This window comes from Vespa crabro, chromosome 19, assembly GCF_910589235.1.
Source record: "Vespa crabro chromosome 19, iyVesCrab1.2, whole genome shotgun sequence".
Taxonomy (NCBI): domain Eukaryota; kingdom Metazoa; phylum Arthropoda; class Insecta; order Hymenoptera; family Vespidae; genus Vespa; species Vespa crabro.
In genome coordinates, this window is record NC_060973.1 from 5,045,766 (window position 1) to 5,069,888 (window position 24,123).

A 24,123-nucleotide genomic window follows, 5' to 3' on the forward strand; every position below is an offset into this window, starting at 1 on the left:
ATAATTATTTTTCTGTTTTGTATTTATAATTTGGAAATTGTTTTAACAAATTTTTACTATTAATAAAGTAGTACAATAAAAAGTAGATATTATTAATGACATAGAATTACACAGACTTTTAGTTTAACATCTGTACTTTTAAAGGCAGATGGAATGACACTTGGTTCCTTTTTATGTTAATTTTGATTTATTATGATCCTTACTCATTCTGCTCCTATTTGCAATACATCAAAGCATACTGCACATACACGTACAGGCTTATTTAACCCAAATTTCAAAATGGGAACATCTTGGCCCGAACATTTACTACATAGGATTCTACCGCAGTGCCGACTAGAATAAGAAAATGATAGTATAGTAAAAAGATAAGGAATAATTTCACGTTGTTTCGACAAGATAAGATAATTCCTACCAATGATGTTTACGCATAGTTATAGAAAACTTTGTGCCACACTCCAAACATAGATCTTTATCTGCCCATGGTGCTTCTTGCGTTAAAGAATCTAATAATCTGTATAACAATTGCTTTGTTGCAACTTGATAATTAAAAATTGTGATACCATCCTTGTTCATTGAACCGAGACAAGCCCCAGAGCGTACTAATGTTCGACATAAATTACCATTACCTTTCATATAGGCAATCAATAGCGGTGTATTTCCATCTAAATCTGAAATGGAAGTATTCTAACAATACTATGCGTATAAGAAGTATATGCGCATAATACTTAAAACTCAATAATCGATTAATTGTAATCTCAAATAATTATCTAAAATCATTGATCTAAAATAAAAATTATTCTTACCGGCATTATTGACCGGATATTGTGACATACACTCTAAAAAGAGCTCGCATATAGTTGCAGCATTATCTCTTCCGCATCTAGCTAATTCGTGCAAAGGATTTCTACCTTTAAGATTTACTGCTTCCGCATCCAAAGTACATTCTGTTAATAATGTTCTTACAACTGAAACATGACCTTCTCTAACGGCCACGTGTAATGCATTATCGCCATCTGCATTTACTGCATCAAAATTAATATTGTTCTAAAAGAAGAATAGAGATAGATACAATATCTATATAAATATATGTATACATATATATATATATGAATTTACGGATAATATTTTTTGCATAAAACATGCTCGTCGTGATTGATATAGCACTTGAATAATATTAAATATTAACGAAAATATATTTACGTGCAATAGCGCAGACACAACTGTAGCGTGTCCAGCTTTTGCCGCAGCGTGTAGTGCTGTATTTCTATTTGCATCTGTATCATTAACACGTGCTTCAGCTAAAATCAAACTTCGCACCAACATTTCATTTCCAGAAATGGCAGCAAGATGGAGCGGTGGCGTTTGTGTAACATCGTGTACTCTAGAATTTACGTCTACCTGTAAAAGAAATAAATTCAGATTTTATATCAATTTGTCCTTCTATATATACTTCATGATGTTTCTGTCATAATTTCAATCTCATTGTACTCATAAATAGCATGTATTTACCTGTATAGAAAGTAAAAATAAAATGCTTTCCATATCTCCTTTTTGTATAGCAGTGTGTAAAAAGTTTCTTCCTTTATTATCATATTGTTCTGCAGCTTTTGGTAATCTTTCTAGTATTGCCTGTGCCGCTTTATTGTTACGAACAGTTAAAGCTGCTGCGAATGGCGTTAATCCTTTTTTATCTCTCTTATTTAAATCTATATTAGGATGACACAATAGCAATGATATTATTTGTGAATGTTGATTTTGTATCGCTACATGAACAGGAGTTTTTCCTTCTGCGTCACGAGCATTCACATCAGCTCCATGCTCGATAAGAGTCTGAACAACTTGTTCAAGACCCCATTGGCAACACAAATGCAATGGAGTACATTCATCCTTTGCCTCATCTCCTCCGGCGCCATTTGGTCCTGGACGCCTGGGAGCGTTCAAATCGCAGCCACTATAAGAATCAATATTTTCAATGAAGAACAATGTTCCTACGTTAACCTCATAAACAACACTTTTATGTCCATGATATACCTTCTTATTAGAAATTGTGCAATGTCTTCTTTATTTTCATCGATTGCCCTGTGTAATAAAGTTTGTAAACATCCATCCGGTCCAGGACCCCAGCAATCGGCATCTGCTCCATGTTTAACTAAAATAGAAGCAGTATCTTCTTGATCCGAATCCAGTGCATCCCATAATGGGCATCCTACTGACGTATCTACTCCCCGCCTACAAAGGGCTTCAACCACCTCGCTAAGTCTGCAGTGTACGCAAAGTTGCAACGGCGTCTCACCATTAGCTGTTCTATTAATATAACCTTTAGTAAATATAAATATATTCTCGAATTGGCCTGTTACTAATGTTACTTACTTTACATTCATTTCTGCATCATTTTCTAACAAAAAAATTGCCGTCGCTGAGTCTTCCTTTAATATTGATTGATGTAGCAATGTTAGTCCTTCTTCGTTGCGCTGATTCACATTGGCTCCAGCTTTTATCAAAGCTAATACAATATCTTTGCCCTTCTTAAATGGAGCTTTTATTGCTAAGCTTAAAGGCGTTTCCTTTGCTTTGTTCTTCAAATTTAATTGTAAACTTGCACCTTTAGCATTCAATAATTCTTCTACAATGTCTAAATAAAAATGTGAAACTGCAATATGTATGGGCGCATCTTCGGTGGTAAATGTGACCATGTCCGTCGGTATGCCATGTTGCAAAAGGACTTTTGTTAATTGTTTAGAACCTATTTTGCAAGCCTCATGTAAAATTGTGTAACCATCATTATTGGTTTTTGTTAAGCTATCTTTGCAATATTCGGTTAAGAATAAGGCAGCTTCTTCTTTATTTTCTCTGATTAAAACATGTAAGAGAGTATCACCTGTATCCTTATAAATAGGATTAGGTGTCGCTTCTCTGAGTAAAAGTTCCTTAGCAAAAAATGATTTGAACGGGTCTATCTTCATTGCTAAACATAATGGAGTATCGTCTTTGTTAGTTCTAGCGTCCAAATTTATATTTTTGGATGAAACTAATAAATTAAATATTGGCTTGTTTTTCTCAGAGATACAACTATGTAATGCAGTCCTAAAAGATCAAATAAATAAATCAATGATATTCATAAATAATATTTATAAGAGTCCAATAGAGTAAATATATAATTTATTATTAATTACCATCCTCTTTGATCGTGTAAATTGGGATCTATTCCAGCTTGAAGTAATTTAGAAGCAACAGCTACAATATTTTCAGTGTCATGTTTGGTTACTAAATGCAATGCAGTGCACCCTTCGAATTTCTTGTAATCATTCAGATTTTTCATATTATCAGTAAATCTAATAGGCTCGCATAATTTCTGAGTACTTCCATTGTTCTCTAATTGTTCAATGATGAACTGAGCAGAATACGAGTCACCTTTTAAAATAGCATTCTCAAGTAAAGAAAGACCTCGTGAATCTTTAGCCGTAAGATTTGCACCATGTTCAACCAAGGTTCGTGCTAATGAGGGCTGGCGTGCTTTCAGAGCTACTTCCAATGCTGTTTCCCCTTTCTGATCAACTATATTAACTGCTTTGGGAAGCTAAACAGATAAACGGGCAGATAAAGTTTTATTTTCTTTTAAAAAAATTTTCTGAAATATGATATTTTTCAAACTATAGGATAAAACAAAAATATTAAAAGATTAAAGAAAAATCATTATTAATTTTATGAGAATAAGCCATTCGATTAGGAACGATTAAATAAATAGTTTAATTGTATAATATAATTAACGTTGGTGTCTCAATAAAAGCTTTTTACGATTGATAATTGAATATTTCAATATTAATCGTCAATCGTTGTTCGAACATTAGTAACGCTATACTGTTAGGCGGAAACATATATATTTTTGAAAAGTTTGAGAACCACTGTTCAAGAGTAGTCATACAGGAAGGCAGAGAATTGGTCACGGAGGAAGCGTAGAGATTACTTTCCGATATGAATACGCGACGATATACGGGCAAATCAAAAAGAATACGGAGATGATGTTGTAGTAAATGATACGGTTCTTTAACCGCGGTTGTTTCTCTGTATGTGGCAAATTTAACTTAATTTTCAAGATAAAAATGTATAGGAAAGAAATTATTTTACGGTACAACGAATTAAGAAAATAAATAAAGTAAATATCGATCTAGTGTATCTTGTGCAACAAGCATGCATTGCTCATTTAATTTGTTTTAATTTCATTCAATTCGTTTTGAATTGGTGAACTTAAAAGGTGCAGTTTCAAAGTGTATCGATTCAATGTCAACATAACCGTAAAATAAGGGAATCGATTGTCGTGTTTTTTGGACATTTTTGGAGTATAATATATATCTTAAGAATGTACTGCTTTGGTAACATTAGTCCTCCGAGCATCGAATGAAATACAAAAGAACGTATGATAAAGTATTCGTTTCGAAATACATTCCTATTTCTTTTTTCTTTTTCTTTTTCTGGCAAATGATAACTGTTTGTCAGAGCGAATGATTTTATTTTATTTTCTGCTTAAAACATTTTTTTAAGATGCGAGTGGAAAGTTCGTTAATTCAATTAGTCACTATATTTTTATGTAAGTAAAACTTTTTTAACATATACTTATTGTAGATAGATTTTTGCAAAACGTCTCTAATTATGTGTATTTCTAGACATTTTAAAAACAAAGGCAGAAGGCATTATGTGCTACCGTTGTGTAGCAATATTTTCTGGATATGATGCATCGGAACAACTTTGTTCCCAATTCAATGGAAATAAAACATTTCAAGTTTCTTGTCCTACGTCAACATTTTGTGTAAAAAAAACTATCTATTATAAATCACAAAGTATGTCTACTTGCTAAGAAAGCAAATATTAAAAGGTCAAACGATTAAGTATTACGTTTAATCCTATTTGACGCTGTTTCAGCATCTATGGTTAAAACGGTTCAAAGAGACTGTGCCACCCAAAGGTACTTATCTAAATCTTATGATTATGAAAAACGTGAATGGTACGATACAGAGGAAGTAATAAAAACGGTTTACAAAGAGGGCTGTGCCAATGGCGAGGACAGAGGAGCAACTGGTAGACCACCCGAATATTGCTACTGCAATTCTGATTTTTGTAATTTCTCTCCCTCAAATAAGATAGTAAATCCGATTATTGTCTCTCTATCGGCGCTATTTTTATTATTTGTTAAATTCTTACATGTTTAACAGAAATGGTAATTGAATTTTATTATTCAAACGGACTAATGGAAATATTTTAATGCAAATATTTTAATGCATATAGCGGTATAGCATCAATATTTAGACATTGTTACGCGTAAAGTGTAATTTCAGAGAAAAATATCTATATTTTACGAGATATTCAATGGATTTTTTATCATGCAACAGTATTCAATGCAATGAGTGCGCTTACATTCAAGAATGTACTTCTGATATTGTATTTATACAAATTTACATAAAAATAGATATTAATACTTTTGTGATATCATTGTGTTAAGGAAATATTTAAATACGTTGAAGGGAATCAAAATCTCATATATATCACGTTGAACAACAATTTAACAATAACGAAAAGAATTTTATCTCTATTAAGGATACTGTTTTATTTACAATTTGCATATTATTTAATATACTTCGCGAATAATTTAATTTATCCTTTAAATATTAACCCGATAGATATATTTTTAACACTCACCCATTTTATCATAGCATATATTTCCTAATTTGCTATACGGTTAAGCATATTAATTTCCTTATAACGAATGAGTGGAAAGTAATTAAATAAAAAAAAATGTTCCTTACCTCTGCATTATTTTCAACCAAATACAAAAATACAACGTCCTCCCTTATTAAACGAACTGCCGAATGTAAAGGATATGTGCTTTTGGCTTGTAATAATTTATATAATAAAGAACCAGGCATCTCTTTGAAATCATCTCCCGTTAGGTCTTCCTGTAAATAAAATTTTCAACTTAATCATTGTTTTCTATATATAGAAATACTTCTATAGAAGTTCTCTCAAAGAAATACTTTACCCACCCAATGTGCAGAGATCAAAGAACTACAATGATCTCTGAGCTTTTGTACGCCCAATTCTTCGGCAGCTACATACAATCGAACACAATCTTTAAGACCGACAACGCCAATCAAATACTTTTCACACTGCTCAACCAATTCTGATAATTGAAAAGACGAAGCAGCCCTCATTAAGTCTAATGTTAAATTTTCTTGGGAAATCTTTCCTGTGTAAATCCATTTCAATAAAACTAATCCTACATGTGTATCTAGACTGCTCCAATCTGTAAAAGGTTTGCCATATTTAGGATAATTTCTGAAATTGATTGATTTCATTCGCATTACCTAATACTGGTGTACCAGCAAGAATAGAATCACCAAAGAAGTCACTACGAGCAGACAGTACAAATTTATGAGCTGGTATTTCTTGATCCGCCAATTTAATGGTAATGTCACTAAAATCAAGAAATGAAATTATTAATGACTCCTCTGACTTGTCATAGGATACATAAAATATTTATATATATATATATATATATATATATATATATATATATATATATACCTGTAGTTATGTTGATTGTACAAAGATGCTACCGTCGTTAAAAGCCGGCCAACAAATCCATTTTCTTGTTTATTTGCAGTTGCAATAGCATATTCACGCTGTAGTTCTGCATTTGCATTATACAAATTGACATATTGTTCTCGCAATAAACACAAATGTTGTTGCCATTTTTGTGCCTCTGTAGTATCTTCTAAAATGCAAATGAAATATTTCCGGTACGTTAATTTCCTCACGTAAAAGCATACGTAGTAGATATTTAATGTTATTTAAAACATTATGTTTTCATAAACCCACCCATAATCTTCCGTGTAATTGTTTAAAATGACCTTAAACGTAGGGCAAATCTCTCGATTGACGGCATCCACAGGCCGCTTATCTATGTAAATTTGATTTTTTAATGAGTATATACATATAAAAAAAACTGTAAAATTTGATTTTTGAAATGGATCACATACGGCGACGTAAAGACGAAAAAAAAACGCGAGAAAGGGACAATTCATTAAATATCCGCCCACACTATTTACTGCATCTGTCAGTCGCATTCATCGGCGTAACTATCTGATAAACCTAATGCCACACGAATGATAGAAAAAGTTCCTATATTTGTCCCTCTATCTAACGACAGACGAGATGATCTATTTGAGAAACGATATCGATGATGTAATTATGAACTATTATTAAAATATTTAACGTTAACGAATAAATTTTAATTCTTAAGTATTTCTTAACCCAATATGATTATTGCTCTCCATTTACTTCGAATTAAAATTAACTTATATATAGCTTTAATAAATAAAAATCAATCATCGTGATTTTACTACACGATTATACTGATGTCACCGATTATTTACCATTGCAATTTTCTTTTCTTCATAATAAGAAGAAAAAAAATTATTGTACCATTACGAGGAGATATTTACAATCTTGTGAACGAAATATACAACAGTATTCGTTCAAACTTTCAAGATGCTAACGCTAACGGATTTGTGAATAATATAATTTGCGCATTCAAGCTGTGGCAAAAACAATTGATGAGCGAATTTAAGGCGAAGCAGAAATACCATTATCCAAGGAATATAAATGACAAACGTTAAAGCATATAACCTCTCGTTTCTAATGGCCGTACATCGGATTTTGATGCCTTCGTACACGGTATTACAAACCAAAGAAAGATTTAAGAACGATTGATTCAATTTTTTAATTTTATTATCCATTTTGAAACAATGCAAAGACGTAAAATAACATCGAGTAAAATCGTTGTTATTATTATTATTATTATTAAATAATTTGCCTTTTTGGACGAAGTTTTGGATTCTTGAAGAGTTAGCCATGTCGTTTGCCAAGAAAGACGATTTAAAAAATGGCGCCGGCAAGTCTCTTTGGTATAGAAGATAGTATAGTAGATAGATAGAAACCTCTTGGTCAGAAAGTTCTGCCATATTTTATGTTCAAGATATACGCAGCTGGACTGCGACGTTTAGTAATGTCTGCGGTACAAAAATTCGAAGTTTTGTTTGTGTTAGGTGGGCCAGGTGCAGGTAAAGGTACGTTATGTCGTCTTTTATCCGAGAAATATGGTTATGTTCACTTGTCGGCCGGTGATCTCTTGCGGGAAGAGAGAACCAAGCCCGGTTCGGAATTTGGCGAACTTATCGAGAAACATATTAAAAATGGAAGCATTGTTCCGGTGGAAATTACTTGTTCTCTATTGAATCGTGCCATGGAAGTATCTGAGGCATCGAAAAAAAGATTTCTCATCGATGGTTTTCCACGAAACGAAGATAATTTAACTGGTTGGAACAAGGTACGCTTTTGATCTTTTTATAAGATGACTTTTTTCTGACGGCTAGAGCTCATTACTAATATCTGTTTATTTTTTTGCGATAGATCATGTCCGATAAGGTGCTCCTGAAAGGAGTCCTATTCTGTCAATGTTCCAAAGAAGTTTGTACTCAGAGATGTCTTGATCGTGGAGCCAAAGGTAGCGGGCGTAGCGACGACAATTTAGAAACCCTTATAAAGAGGCACGAAATTTACATAAACAATACATTACCGATAATAGAGCATTATGAAAAGCAGGGCCTGGTATATAAGTTCGATTCTATGAAAGCACCATTGGAAGTATTGAAAGATGTAGAAGAATTTTTACTTACTATAGAATGGTAAATAAGACGACGTGTTATTATTACATGGAAAGAAATAACCGTACATGGTTAATACTTAGTCTTAGTTGCTATATATCGATCATTGATTTTACAAGCCTCTGTTAATTAATAATATTGTTATTAATAATATTTACGAAGAGAAAAAATATATGCTTGACATATTATGAGAAAAAAATTATATTACCTTTATACAGTATATTTTTATCAATTGGTATTTTAGGAGTATTTTATCAAGATTATATTATAATCGCGTAATTTTAGAACGATATGCTCGCTTTAGAGATTATGTGATCTCCATGTAACATTCCTTGATGCGTATTATTGTACAATTCTATAGGGAGAAAATGTGGGAACAAGAGAAAAGTGCTTTTGTTTAAATTGTTTGACGATGATAAGATCGTGTAGAATTATAAATTCTTTGATACTGAGTTGTATACATAAAAACGAGATATTGTTATAGTACATAAATATCTTTAAAAAATGTTACCAGAACGTCAAGTATGAGATATACTTGACAGAAGGACATATAACGATGTAGCGTTGGCATTGATAAATTAGCAAATTATAAAAATGGGTATGGAAATTATATATTATGGTGGTAAAGATTTAACAACGATTTCATTTCTTTTTCTTTATTTTTCTTTTTATTTATTTATTTATTTATTTTTTATTTATTTTTACGACCTCCAGGAATACAACAAGTATGAAATAATTATGGAAGGTGAGAAGACAAACTGAAATCTTAGAGGTCGTCGAAGTCTCTAAGGCGTAAATCGAATTACATAGCGATAACCGGGCATGTTAAGCGTCCTCATTAATATTATGATGAATATTTATCGGTCAAAAAGAGAAAGGAAACTATATAAGAAGTGAATACACAGGACGGGTGTGAATGAATACGACGTAGCGCGGCTCCTTGCTCGTACCTTCATTGTACGTATCTATCTTCTATGATTACCGATAATTTCAAGCTCGATGCATTGATATCGACGACAATGGATATTATCCGTTTTTTCCAATGTGAATAACGATAACGATAGGATTTTCTTTGAGGTCGTTGTAATCTATAACCGAGATTTTTGTGCGTCATTCCAAGTAACTCCATAAAATTTTCACGTCTTTTTTTTTTGTTCGCGTCCGGATTTCGAAACCAGTTTCTTTTTTTTTCTTTCCTTTTATCCACAACTTTCTCGTACTGTTCCGTTCGAAATTTCATGTCGCGCGTTCCTACACCAACCACCATCCGGCGACCCGCTTTCAATGGCTTCGTCGTCATCAAATTATTGTACCTACGAGATATATAAGAAACATAGAATTTTGCCTCTTTCGATCTTTAGCTTCAATACTTGATTGACGACCTTTCGCACGACTTTTGCTTTTTCTTCCGCGCTACCCCCTCCTTTTCTCTAATCTTTTCTCAAATGACAGCCAAGTGTCGTATTTTTTAAAAGAAAATGTTGACAGGTCATAACGACGAGTTTCTTACGTACGTAACGACGTACTCTCTTGCATCGACGAATGCATTAAATCGTGCGCCTCATTAACAGGACGTTGACATTTACTCGAGTAAACATCGTCCTGAATCACCGATAACGTTGTTCCGCCTATCGATTAACGATAATACTTTTGTAATTTTTATCTCGTCCGATTAAGATCTTAAGTTTCTCCTTCGGGTACACATGAATCGAACAGTTTTATTTTACAAAAATAATATCGAGTAAGAAGAAGAAAAATGTAGCTTGGAAGAAAAAAAAGTGAAAGATAAAGAATTTTTTATTCTACACATATTTTCTTTTTCTACGTTCTATCGTTCGATCATCATCGAGTATTATCTTGGAAGATGGATTAAAGTTCGTCATTTAGATTTTTTATTAGTCCTAATGTACCGTAAGAGATCATAAATAAATAAATAAATAAATAAATAAATGAAATTAATCTCTGATCGGAAATCAAATCAGGAATGAAAGGATCATCGTCGATTTAGGAAGGTGACCAAATTCTCGTTCTCTCCGGTCCGGGAGAGAGAAAGAGAGATAGACAAACAGAGAGAGACAGAGAGACAGAGAGACAGAGAGAGAGAGAGAGAGAGAGAGAGAGAGAGAGAGAGAGAGAGAGAGAGAGAGAGAGAGAGAGAGAGAGTATCGGCAAGACCAAGAGCAAGACCAAGATCAAGAGCAAGAGCGAGAGCGAGAGCAAGAGTAGTAAGAGTAGCTGCCGGTAGTAGAGGTTCGTGTAAGAAGTATAATCTTCGTTACATCGATAAGAGGAGACGCGATACCGTCGGTCGAGCCGAGGTCTCTTACGAGAGCCGAGCACTCCCCCGAAGCAGCAACTTGCTCCTCCTCGTTAGCTCGTCGTTGTCCAATATATAAGTGAACCGTCGATTGACAGTACGTACAGTCTACGTTTTGCCGTGTTTCTCTCGTTCATGCGGATTTACGCGCGCTCACATTGTAGCGTACACGCAACTAGCGCGGTCGCTCGCGGCGGTTTTCTTCGATAGGGTCGATACATTTTTCGATTCTCGTCGATGATCCTCGAATTCCATTCTTCCACAATTCCATTCTTATACGTACGCTCGACGTACGCGGAAAGCTCTTTGAAAAGATAAAGATGGGTGTCCTTCGACTCGTCAACCCTCGATTCGCACGATTATCTCTTTCAATTAATCTTTCCGTTTCTTTCTTCGCCTTTCTTATATTTATTTTCACGATAGTTTTGAACGTACAAGCAGGTCTCTCGATCAAACCAGAAACTGTCCTTTTAAACGTTTTCACGCAGCCCTTTAAGCCTACCAAATGGAGTACCAACGAGTGTCAGCGAGACAGCGCCATCTACTTGGAGGAACTCGCGCGTTACACACCGTGGGCTTTGAAGAGTGAGTAAATATAAAGTAAAATATCGAAAATGATAAAATTCTGTGCAACAGAGCGTTGTTCTACAGAGCGATCTAGAGAGATCATTTGGAATCCTCTAAAACGTATCGTCCTTGAAACAGTACCGGTTTTTTTCCTTCTATTACTTTCTCGAATCTATTCAATCGAAAGACATTGAATAATAAGACATTAATAATGAGTGAAGAAAGAAATATTTAGATGTTTGATAATTAGATGTTATTAATTATCGTGAAATATCCATAGATAGAAGGTAAGGTTCGTGTTAACGGGGAAAAGAGATGTGCTTGTAAAGCGCACCGATCTGTGTAAGTTAACGCACGCGCCTTTACGCCTTTCCTTTTTCTTTTCTTAATTTTCCGATAGATCCACGAGTGGAGCTCCGTGTTACCGTAAAGACGCGCATGCTGTCACGGTAAACGGCCGCTCGTTGCGCTTCTTTTTCCTCTCTTTACCATCGGTCTATCTCCTGATCGATGCTTCTACGAAAATCTATGATCATTTATCACGGTCATTCTCGCGTAAGAAACAACTGGCATGTGTATGAAACGGTTGTAATCGGTTTCTGCGTCAGTCGAGAAACGAAGTGGGTCAATAAGAAGTAACTATGGTGCCGATGACCGTCCTTGTGTATCAGGGTTTATCTGTTTCACTCAATATTAGATAATCGATCGATTTCCCCTACAGCTCTCTCTCTCTCTCTCTTCCTCTCTCTTCCTCTCTCTTCTTAATTCTCAAAGCATTGAAGACGACATTTGAGCGTTTTAATTCCTCGTTTATTCTACAATCGGAATTTCTTTGATCAAGCTCGATGTGCATCGAAGCTCGATTACGAAAAATGACCTTCGATGATTATGTAACATCGAGATTACGCATCCGTTGATTTAACAGTATTAGCAGCCAAGACTTACCTGTTCCGAGCTTTTTATATATTCTTTCATCGATAAATTAATTCGGTAATGTCACTTTCGAAAGAACGACAATACCATTGTTTATTTTATTTTTCCATTTCTATCTTTGAACTTTACCGGGATCTATTACGAAAGCACATTTGTCGATACGCAAATTGTAATGTAAATAAGGAAAGCGCTTTATCGTTTGAAATAGTTTCTCGCATTTATATTCGACTAATACTTGATCACGTAACGCCGTTAACTTATCGCTTGCGAAAACTTCATCGGTTCGGTTTGGAAATGTATCTGGCATTGAATCACCCTAATCGTACATGCACATTTATGTATATATGCGTTTTACGTTGTTGGTGAATTCTTTCATCGATTCACATGATGCTTTGTCACAATCGATGCGAGTCGAATGTATTAGGAATAGATGAATATTATAAAGCTTTTCGATCATCGTTATAACGTTATAATCGGTTTTCACTGATTATTGATACGTCGAAATATCAAGAAGGTTTAAGGAAAATTTCTTATCTCTTCGTAACGTTACTTTTTCATATATTTATTAATGTCGACTTGATTGAAATCGTACATCACTTTCGAATCGTGTTTATTTCGAAAACCACTTTGACTCGTTTTCTTATTTTTTAGTGTACGACGCATCTGTCAAAATCCCATCTGGTATCATTACTGGAAATTATAAACAGTTGGGCAATTACGACGAATGTCTGCAGGTTAAGAGCGATCACGGAATTTCCGGTCAGTCTTGTAGTGCCACCATACAATTCGAAGTAGCCGAGGATAATGGTGCATCCAGAGAATTGGACTTTGGTGACTTGCTTGTGAACGTTGCCGTCGCATCTGTAAGTTTTTCTACGTTAGAACCAAAGAAATACCTCCCCCTCCTATTCTCTCTTCGTTCCTTCTTTCGAAAATATTATATATTTGTTCGCAAAAGTTGTCTCTTTGGAAAGATTTTGTAATTTCGACGAGAGTATTTATCGCGAGTGAGTAGAAATAGGAAGCAAAAGTGAAATACGACGGAATATAATACAAATGAGAGTTCGCGCGGGTAATCTTATTCGATTGAGTAATCGATAATGTTTCAATAAATCATTCCTCGCGAACTCTTAGACGCGACCTTGCTGACTGCATCGCGTGTAGTTTCGACGCGTGAACGTAAACACATGATAGAAGTGCTCATGCTTTTTGTACTTTTTTTTCTAAATTTTCTCAAATGGAGAGAGAGAGAGAGAGAGAGAGAGAGAGAGAGAGAGAGAGAGAGAGAAAGAGAGAGGGAGAGAGAGAGAGAATATAGGAAGAACACTCCAAGGCTTTACTCAATCGACGATAGAGACGACATAGAGTCGTAGCGTCTGTAAACACAATGAACTCCATGCTTCGAAGGTTGCTTTTGTTCTCGTTGCGAGCGAGCAAAAAATAACTATCTAATAATGCAGTTGCGCTTGCATCGAGTAATATTTAAATATCATGGATAAACTAAAATGAACATCGGTGCAACCTAGACCTTCGCATTGTGTGACCATTTCTTTATCGGCATAGCCAAGATCGTTTACTTTTATTTCTTCTTTTTTTCCTTTCATCTTAGAATGCAACAAAATGGCGCTCGGGCAATACGATCATTTACGAATGGATGTGGTGCGTACCATCGAGTTGCAATCATTCCGAAGTACAAGAGTTCTTGGAAATCATTTTGGATCCTTTAAAAGTCGAAGGTCGTGTCGATTTCGTTATAAACGTTCCAATCAAGTCCTGTCGTACTTTGGAAACCGAACAAACAACGTTCGATCCGTCCGATTGGATTTACATGTAAATAAATGAATTATAATTTTTACTTTAGCGACCGTACCGATCGCAGATTTTTCATTTGATAAAATTACAGATCGATTCTCGTTATCTTTTCGCTGATCATTATCGCTAGCACGACTTTCGATATCGCACGTAGAGGACATTCGAGTACATTGAATCCAAAAGGTGAGTTTTATCTCTCATCGTTAATTGAGTTTTATATTACATCGCGGCTTATTCCTCTTTTTTTTTCCTTCCTTCCTTCCTTCAAGCGAGATCTCACGTGTTTCTTTCAGGTAAAGAATATATTTTATTCAGCAGCTTCTCCTTTTATACGAATTGCAAGAATCTTTTCAATACCGACAGACATCAAGATTCCATCGCTTGTTTGGACGGATTGCGTTTTCTAAGTATATGCTGGATCATTTACGGTCATACTTATTACATGGAGGTCATGGGTATTAATATGGATCTGACGCAAGTTCCAAAGGTGAGTTTTATCTGGGAATTATGAAAGAGAGAAAAAGAAAGTGAACGAATCCATTGAGTTACTCTTAATGTTACCTCTATCTATCCTCGTATTAGATGCACGAAAGTTGGAGTAAGATGTTGGTACTGAATGGAAACATGGTCACTGACACGTTTTTCCTTCTCAGCGGAGTTCTCCTTGCATACAACGAAATAATAAAAAAGGAAAAAATTTCTAACTGGAAGTTGGACATTATCAGTCTTTATCTTCATCGTTATTCAAGGTATCGATACTTAAAGGAGTACGTAGATTAAGTAAAATGTGCAAAGCCTAAAAAGAGGAAAAGGGAATAGGAAAAGAAACATATATATAAGATAAAATATAAGATAAAAGAAAGGAAGAAAAGAAAGCAATTCGAATGCGTTCTTTCGCGCAGGTTAACACCGGCGTACGCAATGATGATCGGCTTTTATGCCACTATATATAGCAAATTCGGAAGTGGTCCACATTGGGACGCCTGGGTCAGTTCAAATCGAGATTATTGCCGTGAAAATTGGTGGACCAATCTTCTCTACGTTAACAACTACGTCAACGTTTCTGACATGGTAAATCCGAAAGAAAATCTTTTTCCTTTTTCAATGATCAACTCTCGTTTAAAGCCTTATCAAAATTTTAGTGCATGTCCCAATCATGGTATCTGGCCACAGACATGCAATTGATCTGGTTATCCCCGATCTTCCTTTACCCGATGCTCAAGCCAGCTCGAAGAATATTTTTCTGGATCGTCATTGTTTTTGCCTTTGTATTATCGATGATCCTACCATTCGCTGTAACTTTTATCCATCGATATACTGCGACAATGTTCTATTATAAGGAACAACAGGACGTGGCCAACGTATTCTTATACGTTTACACGAGAGTTTACACTAGAGCCGGGCCTTATATAATCGGTCTAGCACTTGGCTATCTATTGGCCAAAAGACGTTCTTACGATGTTAAATTACGTAAGGTGAGTGAACGACTTTGCGCGAATCAGACCCAATTAAAGATTTAAATATGCGCGACTTTGCTCTATATAGCCCTATATAGTGTCCGGATGGTTGATCGCCATTGCTGTAGGATTGTCAGCCGTTCTTGGAGCACGAGAGATGTATTTCGATAAGCACCCTTACAACAGATTGGAGGCTAGCTTCTACGCCGGCATGCACAGACACGCGTTCGCTCTTGCCGTATCTTGGATCATATTCTCAAGTGTCTATGGATATGCAGGTAATCGTAGATCAAACCTGTTTATATATAAAAGATGATTCACGTGATGTAATAAAGGAGTCGGTCTAACGATAATTTTAAGTACAGTCATGTCGGCAATATTGAGACCGTAGAGCAATGAAAAAAAAGAATTACGATAGGTGAATCGATTTGCGAAGGTCCACTCGGAGAATTCCTTTCTTGGCGAGGCTGGACACCTCTGAGCAGATTGACTTACAGCGCTTACCTTTGTCATTACGTCTTTCTATTGTCCCGAGCCGGAAGTGTGCGCACCACCGGCGATTTAACTTCGATGAGCGTGGTAAGCATGTGCGATCTTCTGCGATTAATTTTATTAAAGAGAACGAACATACTTAGGTATAATAACGTTCGCTTATTTATTATTTATTATGATCCGATGTAAAGTCGCACGCATCTTTGAATCTATTATCATATTTCTATCATATTTTTTTTCCTTCTCAGACAATTGATCGATGATTCTTTTCTTTTTTTTTTCTCAGATGTACGCTTTCCTCGGTAATCTATCTTTCACTATGGCGCTTTCTGTACTCTGGAGTCTTTCCTTTGAGATACCTTTCATGATACTAGATCGAACGTATCTATCTCGCAAGAAGAAAACATCTTGCTTCCTTTCGAAGGATGATAGCGCGAAAGTGTTCGGTTCGACGGACTCGAAGAAGGAAATATACAGGACAATAGAGGATTCTTCGTCGTCTACAGTGGCCGAGATTTATAAGAATGTTACGAACAGTGATAACATTCGTTCCATCTGTGACTCGGAGGAGACCGTCGATTATTACGTAATCGACCAAGAGGAAAGGAACAAAGGGGCGATTTCATCCGAAGGTAGGATGGAAGATGAAAATTGTGGTGATTGCATTTACGTTATCGGTGCCTCTGAGGTCGACGACAACAGAAATACGTTTGATAGATCGGAGCTGGAGGAGGGACGAACTAGGACAGAACGGATATGATCTCTTCTTCCATATTTTTTAATTCACGATCGACGCGTTTCTTTTCACTAAAATTTTTTTGGATAAAACGTTGACATCTAACGAGACCAGATACGATGTATTTGTGTATCGCATTTTGTTGTAGGTCTCTTACGATAGATAATCACGTTCTCTTTTACCGCGATAATCTTAATATCGATGGCCGATCCCAGACTTATCTATATTATTGATAAAATAATCTACAAGTAATTCGACAAATACATTGTATAATATCTTAAGTCCGTGCACTTCGACGACAAAATATGCTTTTTACGTTTGACCTTTAGATTCGGAGTGTCTCGTTAGTTTTAGCTAACTATTTCGCATTCGGATTGGACGAAGTAACAAACGTCAAGTGATATTCATTTAATCGTTTGCATCTACCTCTTTTCCGTGTTATATATACAGGAACATTTAAAGTATGTACTTACTTACTTAGACGCACAGGAAACACCCGAACCGTCGGCCCGATAAATGGTACCAATGGCCAAAGTATATAATATTTCCCCTTACGTTTGTTTCTTTAAACGCGTTATTCGTTTACTATCTTCGAATACTATACAATTTGACGTCTATCCATAAATAACAATGATATTTAGGTGCGTTACTTAAATGTCCCAATCTGTAAATACACTGTACAGTACTAGATAATTATTATAATATACATCGTACGTATTATCTATTAGATCGATCGCGTCCGGACATTATTCCGAGTAAAGTTTCGTCGAGATATGCGTAGCATCGATTGATTAAAAATAATCGATTGTTTCGTGCAACTTCTTTCGTTCGATTAGTCCATCGGGCCGATTGAAATATAAAAAACAAAAAGAAAGTGCTCCCTTTATTTCTCTCCCTGCCATAAAAGTAAAATATATTTTACTTTTATGTTCAATCTTTGGCATACTCGGTAACGAATTTAAATGTCCAAATCGTCACCGAGCCTTCTCGTTGTTTATTTAAGCCACCGTTTTCACATCTCCCCTTTTGACTCGCCGTCGACGACGAGAGAGTTTATCCTCTCTTCGGTGGAGGCTTAAGCGGACTAAACTAAGTCGAGAAAATGACAATGCAACGCCTGTCCTATTCGCGGAAGTAATCGATACATCGAGAAAGTCTTTCGAAAATGATTTTCTATGTTCTTTGGATACGATTTTTTCGAACAGCAATCTCATTGTACATTTCTTCTATCATTTCGTTCAATTAACTAAATGACGTGATTAACGATATCTGTTCTCTTCGATCGAAAGAATAATCGAAAGTCGAAAATCAAAAATTGCAAATTGAGTCGATGAATCGAGTAACACGTACTATATATTATTTCTAATATTATGACGTAGGGCCTTTTAATGGAGCAATGGGAAATAATAGGTCATACGAAAGGGAGATGTTTCAGCACGCGCAGAGAACACCCTTGGGGTTAATGTTTACTCCGTGGGAAAAGAAAAGAGTCGCTATGCCGATCTCTAAGATTATTTTGCAAAGCATCAATAGCGTTATCGCCCATGAACTTAGTCGTCTTATAATCGAGCTAAATGGACAATCATAATAAGGCATCACTCTGAGGGTTAACGTCGAGGAGACAGTATCGCATCTTCATCACGTAAATTGGTTACGCGACTGGATATCTGTCGTGGCGCAATCCAAACGCAACCCCCCGCCCTCCCAAGGCACCCCGCAGCGACGGAACAGAAAGGGAGTAAATTTCAGGTTCTTTTTCTCTCTTCGTGGGTTACCGTCGACGTGTGGTCGACATCTGGGATAGCCGGGGCACGTTTTTCCGCAATGCGAACGTAACTACGACGGATCTCTGACTGTGGAAAAGACCATCTCTCTCGACTAGCATCATCCCCTATCATTCCATAGTCATTGCTATGATCGTCTGCTTAATGCGAATTAAGGATAAACGTATATTTTTTCTTTTCACGTGTTATTAGTACGGACAATGACAGCGAACCCGTTTCAGGACTACGAAGGACTATTTTAGCCTAAAGATTATCATTTCTTTCAAAAAAATATAGAAAGCATAATTGTCTTTTTCTATCGAAAAGGAAAAGGAACGAGCACTGACATCGAATAAGAGTTTCTTGTCAAAATCTCCTCGTGAGAAAGAGATTTTACAAAGCTAAAAGTATTTACTTGTTCGAGCTCTATTAGAGAAAACTAATTCGTATGTCATCGCGTCGATACAGAAGAAAAGTATCTGAGCACTTAAACTTTCCCGCGATCCTTCAAAAGTGCAAGCGAGGATAGCATAGAAGAAAAGACTAGATCCCTTCCTGCAAGATGGGTGCTCGGCTCTAGGCGCCAGTCTCTTTTTACCGAATTGCACGACTGACAGTGCATGACGATTTACGATTTTTCTTCGACTTTCTTTCTATCGTTGCGCAACGAGTGGGAGAGAGAGAGAGAGAGAGAGAGAGAGAGAGAGAGAGAGAGAGAGACGACGAGTCTCTGACCGCGCTGACGTAGGTAGTTGAAAAGTCTCCTTCGTCCTCATGTGCAAACACTTGAGGCGCCTCACCCCCACCCTCTTTTCTTTATAAGCGCCTCTTCGTCTTTTATCTCCTTCGCACCCATCGCTACGAAGATAATAAACTTTCTTCCTTTTTCGCAAAGCGATCGCGCGATAATAGACTTGGCATTCTTCATACCTTCTTTAATGTTAAACGCTAATTCTACCAAGTTATTTACGGATAGTATATATATATACTATCCGTATTATATATATATATATATATATATATATATATATATATATATATATATATTAACTTATTAATTAAAATATGAAATAAAGTAAGAATATGACAGGATAAACTTGCGACATAATCTTTCCTCCATTTTACATTTTGGAGAGACATTTTTTGTATATTTTTTAAGTAGTTATGCGAAACGGTGGGCTAATTCGTTGACAGCGATTCGAAGGCGTCGCGTGACGATTTATTGACAATGATGTACCGTGACAGACTCGGCGAGCTAGACTTTTTGCCATCTTGAGAGGCACTACCCTGGGAAAAAGGCAGATAAAGCCACTTAAGGCTCCACCGAACTCGGAGCGAACGCTCGGTACATTCGTGTGCGGCGTACTGCCTCTCTATTTTCAGCTCTTTTTGCTGCTAATTAGAGCCATTCTAGAGGAGAACGGAATGAATTTTTATCGGTTTATTTCTCTCTTTCTCCCTCTCTCTCTCTCTCTGTCTCTCGAAGACACTTGAAGTCATGAGGCGCATGTATTTCAAGCGCGATCCACTCTTTGAGTTTTCGACTAATCGTTAGTCTAATTCTTAATTAGATGAGACCTTCAAATGTCTGCGAATAATAATAATAAAAAAAAAATATTTGTTAGCTAATTAAAAAAAGATATGCTATATTAACGTCTAAGGAACATAAAAAATATACGCATAATATTAACGTAAAGTGTATCAACTAATCTCATTTTCCCTTTTAGCATAGAATTTTTCCTAAAAAAATCTTTTTCTTTTTTACGATCCATAGGTAATACCGAAGGTCTTGCGAGCGTCAAGAAGATTGTTTACGAATCAACGGGACTGAGAATTTACAAAGGAAGACAGATCGGGTCGTTAAAAAATGATTTAAGCACAGATCTTCTCGGAAGGAAATACTCCTTTTTTTTCCTCTTCTTCTTCTCCTCCTCCCACGTAGTATTGTGTTTATGTATCCGACACGTACGAAGATGCGTTACATTTTCGACTTTACATCGCATATCGTTTTCCTCTTTCTTAGCAGCTTCTTCGGCTACCGAAGAACCGTCGGTCGTCGGCGTTTCTTGTAATACGATACCTTTTAAATTTTTATTAACCCAAATTAGGGATACGTTTGCTCAGATACGTAACAACGAGCTACTGTGCATTCTTTGAGATCTTAAGGATTCTTCTGTTTTTATTACTTTCGATACGAAATATGACCATTGTCGTATTTCTTTTTCTATGCAACTATTTCGTCTTAAATTCTAATAATGTCAAATATTCGTCTATGCTCATCGATGATGATTATTTGAAAAAGTTCAATTGTTACAAATTTCTAAAGTTCTTTCTAAGATGGCACGTGCGTGGAGCAGACACGGTCCGTTCGTTTTATGAATGAACACCGGGTTACGACAGAGCGAAGGAAAGATCGTAGTAAGCAAAATCCAAAAGGGAGAAGTTGGTGGCGGTGACGATGGTAGTAGTAGTAGTAGTTGTAATAGTAGTAGTAGCCTGGCCTTTCTTAACGAGCCTGCGGTAGCTTATGATATACAGAAGACACGTGCACGTAGCCGAGTATTTACATCCCCTTTGGTTCGTCGCACCGGAACGGAAGACTGAAACAGAAGGCTCAAGCTTTGAACGGAAGAAGAAGAAGAAGAAGAAGAAGAACCAAGCCTCTTCGATAACTGCTTCCTTTCTTGATGAACTCAACTTTCGAGTTGGTTACTTTCACAAATGATAATCCTCGTTTCCGTTTTGATCTAAGTTTTCATTTACTTTTGATATAAGAAAGCATCTTTTAAGGGAATTTACAAAAAGATCTGTTTATATTGATATTAGCATAAAGAGAAGATTTAAAAGAGAGGAAAAGAGAGAGAGAGAGAGAAAGAGAGAGAGAGAAATTTTTCGTCAAAAGAAATTAACCGAGCTCGGATCAACGATCAACGCGCTTATATATCTTCTACGTTTGGTTTCGCTATAAGGACGACGGCTTATTTAGAAGAATATTATTCTTCTCAGATTTGATCACTTACTAACAATTGTCTCGATTAGTTCATCATCACGCGGTATATTTTTTTTCCTTTTTGGCTGCCTCTCAAATTTGTTTTCTCTCGACTTTCTCGATATCGAAGAGCAACAACATCGAGTCGACTACGTTCGCGTTTCTATAGAAGCCTCCATTAATACTCGGTAACGCAATAAACTATATTTAGGGGGCGGCATGGCGTACGCGCGGTATGATTTGATATCTCGTGAAACGCCACATGGCCCCCTGAATTTCTCCCTTCGCTTCTTGCTTCTTTCTTTCTCTCTCTCTCTCTCTCTCTCTCTCTCTCTCTCTCTCTCTCTCTCTCACGGATTTTACCGTTTACTTCGGTCTCCTGACTCCTCCTCGGTTCTCCGTTAAGTAATTAATTTTTTAATCGACCGCCGAAGAAATGCGTTATGATATCGACTACCTTTTTTTATCGCTAGCTCATGCACGAAAGAAAGAGAGACGTATATAAATCGATAAAAATTCCAAAATAGTAGTAGATAAGCTCTTTTACATTTCACAAATACTATTATTAATTAAGAAATCAATGAAAGAAACATCCGTTTTTTGTCAAATATCGTAGTTAAGGAGAAAGTTAGAATTGAGAGAAAGAAGAAAAAGGGAGAAGGAAGCACGTGTCATCGACGGAAAAATAAATAAATTTCGGTAGCTGTGCAGAGAGAAAGCACAGAAACATGGAACATTGAAAGAGCGCGCGCGCGTGTGTGTGCGAGAGAGAGAGAGAGAGAGAGCGTAGTCAAACCTCCTGTTTGCGTCTATCGGTGCTGCTATTCGAGAAGGAAAAAATGGCCTACTTAACGGCGAGAATAATAATTAGTCAAGGTGTCGATGTATCGTTAGACTTCCGGAAACGACGAGCCACGAGACCGGCACGCGTGCTTTGTGTATTCCTTCGATAAACATATTTTTCCCTAAACATTCTCCAACGTCATAGCAAACGAGTGACCTAATTATTAGTACGTTAAAATATTCATTGATTCTTCTAATTATCAGGACCAATAGGCGATCCTGATAAACATAACAATATTTATACGAGCCAATGAGTTGTTTCGATTGTTATTAATTAATTATATAATAACATACAAAGAAAATTTCGTTCTCGGTTCTCGCAGAGAATGTAGGAATGAAAAGAAGAACATTATAAATCATGCTGGAATGGTTTCTGCGGTTTTCCAGAGCTGACACGTACGGTGGGAGCGATTAGAAGCGATTAGAGGCGATTAGAGGTGTTCTGGATTGCGTCGCGGTAACGCAAAAGTGACTACGCACCCCTGGACTACAACTAGCTGCCTTTCAAGAAGCGAGAGTAAGAGCGTCAGCCCCTTTTACACCCCCGGAAAAGCAGAAACCGAACCTCTCTCTCTCTCTTACTCTTTCAAGGGGACCGCCGTTCCGATTGCTGTGAAAGAGCTGATTCGACTGCGCCATTCATCTTCGGCCCCTCCTTTGTTCCTCTTACCCAAACTATCACGATTATTGCTTTATTACTTAATTTAATGAATGATGGAAAGTAGGCGCCTACTCCAACAATTTATTTTCTCACTTATACTTGAAGCTTTTCCTGTGATCTTGATCAAAATGTCATTTGTTCAGGCCAAGTTACGAGTTATGTTTTTATGCTTTTGGTTGAAGGTAAGCGTGGCAGCGGAGCATCAAAGAGACGAGAATTAATCGTCATATAAGTGCTTCTGCAATCTTTGCGGCATTTTCCTTTGACGGAATCTCGTGCTCTGTCAAGAAGCAGCTCCCTGCCACGGTCGGTCGGCCACTCGACCAATCACTTTCTCCTCCTATCTTAGTATGGCGAAGTAAGTGTCTAAAAAAAGGATAAGTCCAAGTTGTGTTCGTCTGAGGTATTCCGGAAGTTTGTGGGTCCGCTATGATGATAATAAAAAAAAAAAGAAAAAGAAAAAGAAAAAACAAAAAAAAAAGAGAAGAGATCGGCAAAAAAGAGAAAAAAAATCTCGGCCCTAGACAAGAAATTCATTTTTTTTTGTTTCCTTTTAATCGTAACGCCGTAACGAGAACGATCACGATCGTTCTAAATGCATCCACGAGTGCTATCTGTTATCTTTTGAAAATAAAAAGCCAGATGCCCTTGCCTATCGGCCAGGGCTCATCCATTTCTTTCTTTCTTTTTTTTTTTTTTTCTAACTTTGCTGCAATCTGAACGTTAATAATAAAGCACTTGATCGGTTTTACGAAGAACAGTGATGGAACGACATGACGTAATTTCGATGATCGTTAAGGTATGATCTCGAAGACAAATTCTTCCTTTTTTCTCTC

At 36.4% G+C, this 24,123-nt stretch overlaps 4 protein-coding genes across 12 annotated transcripts; 3 read left to right on the forward strand and 1 right to left on the reverse strand.

Moving 5' to 3' along the window:
- Positions 1–4: 4 nt before the first annotated feature.
- Positions 5–7,170, reverse strand: LOC124430890 (rabankyrin-5). Of its 3 annotated transcripts, XM_046978091.1 has the most exons (14): positions 7,032–7,170; positions 6,871–6,952; positions 6,577–6,766; positions 6,357–6,466; positions 6,036–6,295; positions 5,799–5,948; positions 3,174–3,577; positions 2,371–3,084; positions 2,032–2,304; positions 1,510–1,951; positions 1,201–1,398; positions 804–1,044; positions 413–668; positions 5–333 (listed from the first exon to the last, which is right to left on the reverse strand). In XM_046978091.1, exons 2-14 carry the CDS (start codon positions 6,872–6,874, stop codon positions 204–206), a joined length of 3,372 nt encoding a protein of 1,123 aa, XP_046834047.1. In that variant the 5' UTR covers positions 6,875–6,952; positions 7,032–7,170; the 3' UTR covers positions 5–203. The 3 variants fall into 3 exon arrangements, with proteins under 3 accessions (XP_046834047.1, XP_046834046.1, XP_046834049.1); XM_046978090.1 differs by having other exon boundaries at positions 6,871–7,144; XM_046978093.1 differs by lacking the exons at positions 6,871–6,952; positions 7,032–7,170 and having other exon boundaries at positions 6,609–6,750.
- LOC124430894 lies at positions 3,608–5,797 on the forward strand. Its single transcript, XM_046978104.1, has 3 exons — positions 3,608–4,585; positions 4,662–4,835; positions 4,918–5,797. Exons 1-3 carry the CDS (start codon positions 4,540–4,542, stop codon positions 5,202–5,204), a joined length of 507 nt encoding a protein of 168 aa, XP_046834060.1. The 5' UTR covers positions 3,608–4,539; the 3' UTR covers positions 5,205–5,797.
- Positions 7,171–7,931: 761 nt separating the features above from the next.
- LOC124430893 (UMP-CMP kinase) lies at positions 7,932–9,351 on the forward strand. Its single transcript, XM_046978103.1, has 2 exons — positions 7,932–8,380; positions 8,464–9,351. The coding sequence occupies exons 1-2, from the start codon at positions 8,021–8,023 to the stop codon at positions 8,740–8,742; spliced, it is 639 nt and encodes a 212-aa protein (XP_046834059.1). The 5' UTR covers positions 7,932–8,020; the 3' UTR covers positions 8,743–9,351.
- A 149-nt stretch (positions 9,352–9,500) lies between these two features.
- Positions 9,501–23,184, forward strand: LOC124430891 (O-acyltransferase like protein-like). Of its 7 annotated transcripts, none has more exons than XM_046978099.1 (12): positions 9,501–11,619; positions 13,186–13,397; positions 14,144–14,364; positions 14,438–14,529; positions 14,616–14,833; positions 14,929–15,095; positions 15,249–15,417; positions 15,489–15,821; positions 15,892–16,081; positions 16,222–16,382; positions 16,582–16,927; positions 23,014–23,184. In XM_046978099.1, exons 1-12 carry the CDS (start codon positions 11,355–11,357, stop codon positions 23,049–23,051), a joined length of 2,412 nt encoding a protein of 803 aa, XP_046834055.1. In that variant the 5' UTR covers positions 9,501–11,354; the 3' UTR covers positions 23,052–23,184. The 7 variants fall into 7 exon arrangements, with proteins under 7 accessions (XP_046834055.1, XP_046834050.1, XP_046834052.1 ...); XM_046978094.1 differs by lacking the exon at positions 23,014–23,184 and adding an exon at positions 20,569–22,998; XM_046978096.1 differs by lacking the exon at positions 23,014–23,184 and adding an exon at positions 20,569–22,997 and having other exon boundaries at positions 14,640–14,833.
- Positions 23,185–24,123: the final 939 nt, after the last annotated feature.

Excerpts from the sequence above, each read along its gene's own strand:
- LOC124430893 (XM_046978103.1), top strand. The coding sequence starts at position 8,021 with ATGTTCAAGATATACGCAGCTGGACTGCGACGTTTAGTAATGTCTGCG. Across the intron at positions 8,381-8,463 it reads ATTTAACTGGTTGGAACAAG|ATCATGTCCGATAAGGTGCT; the intron begins GTACGCTTTTGA and ends TTTTTGCGATAG.
- LOC124430891 (XM_046978094.1), top strand. The coding sequence starts at position 11,355 with ATGGGTGTCCTTCGACTCGTCAACCCTCGATTCGCACGATTATCTCTT. Across the intron at positions 14,530-14,615 it reads GAGTACATTGAATCCAAAAG|CGAGATCTCACGTGTTTCTT; the intron begins GTGAGTTTTATC and ends CCTTCCTTCAAG. Across the intron at positions 15,822-15,891 it reads ACGATGTTAAATTACGTAAG|CCCTATATAGTGTCCGGATG; the intron begins GTGAGTGAACGA and ends TGCTCTATATAG.
- LOC124430894 (XM_046978104.1), top strand. The coding sequence starts at position 4,540 with ATGCGAGTGGAAAGTTCGTTAATTCAATTAGTCACTATATTTTTAT. Across the intron at positions 4,586-4,661 it reads ATTAGTCACTATATTTTTAT|ACATTTTAAAAACAAAGGCA; the intron begins GTAAGTAAAACT and ends GTGTATTTCTAG. Across the intron at positions 4,836-4,917 it reads TATCTATTATAAATCACAAA|CATCTATGGTTAAAACGGTT; the intron begins GTATGTCTACTT and ends ACGCTGTTTCAG.
- LOC124430890 (XM_046978091.1), bottom strand. Across the intron at positions 5,949-6,035 it reads CTTTGATCTCTGCACATTGG|GAAGACCTAACGGGAGATGA; the intron begins GTGGGTAAAGTA and ends TTTTATTTACAG. Across the intron at positions 1,399-1,509 it reads TATTTTTACTTTCTATACAG|GTAGACGTAAATTCTAGAGT; the intron begins GTAAATACATGC and ends TTTCTTTTACAG.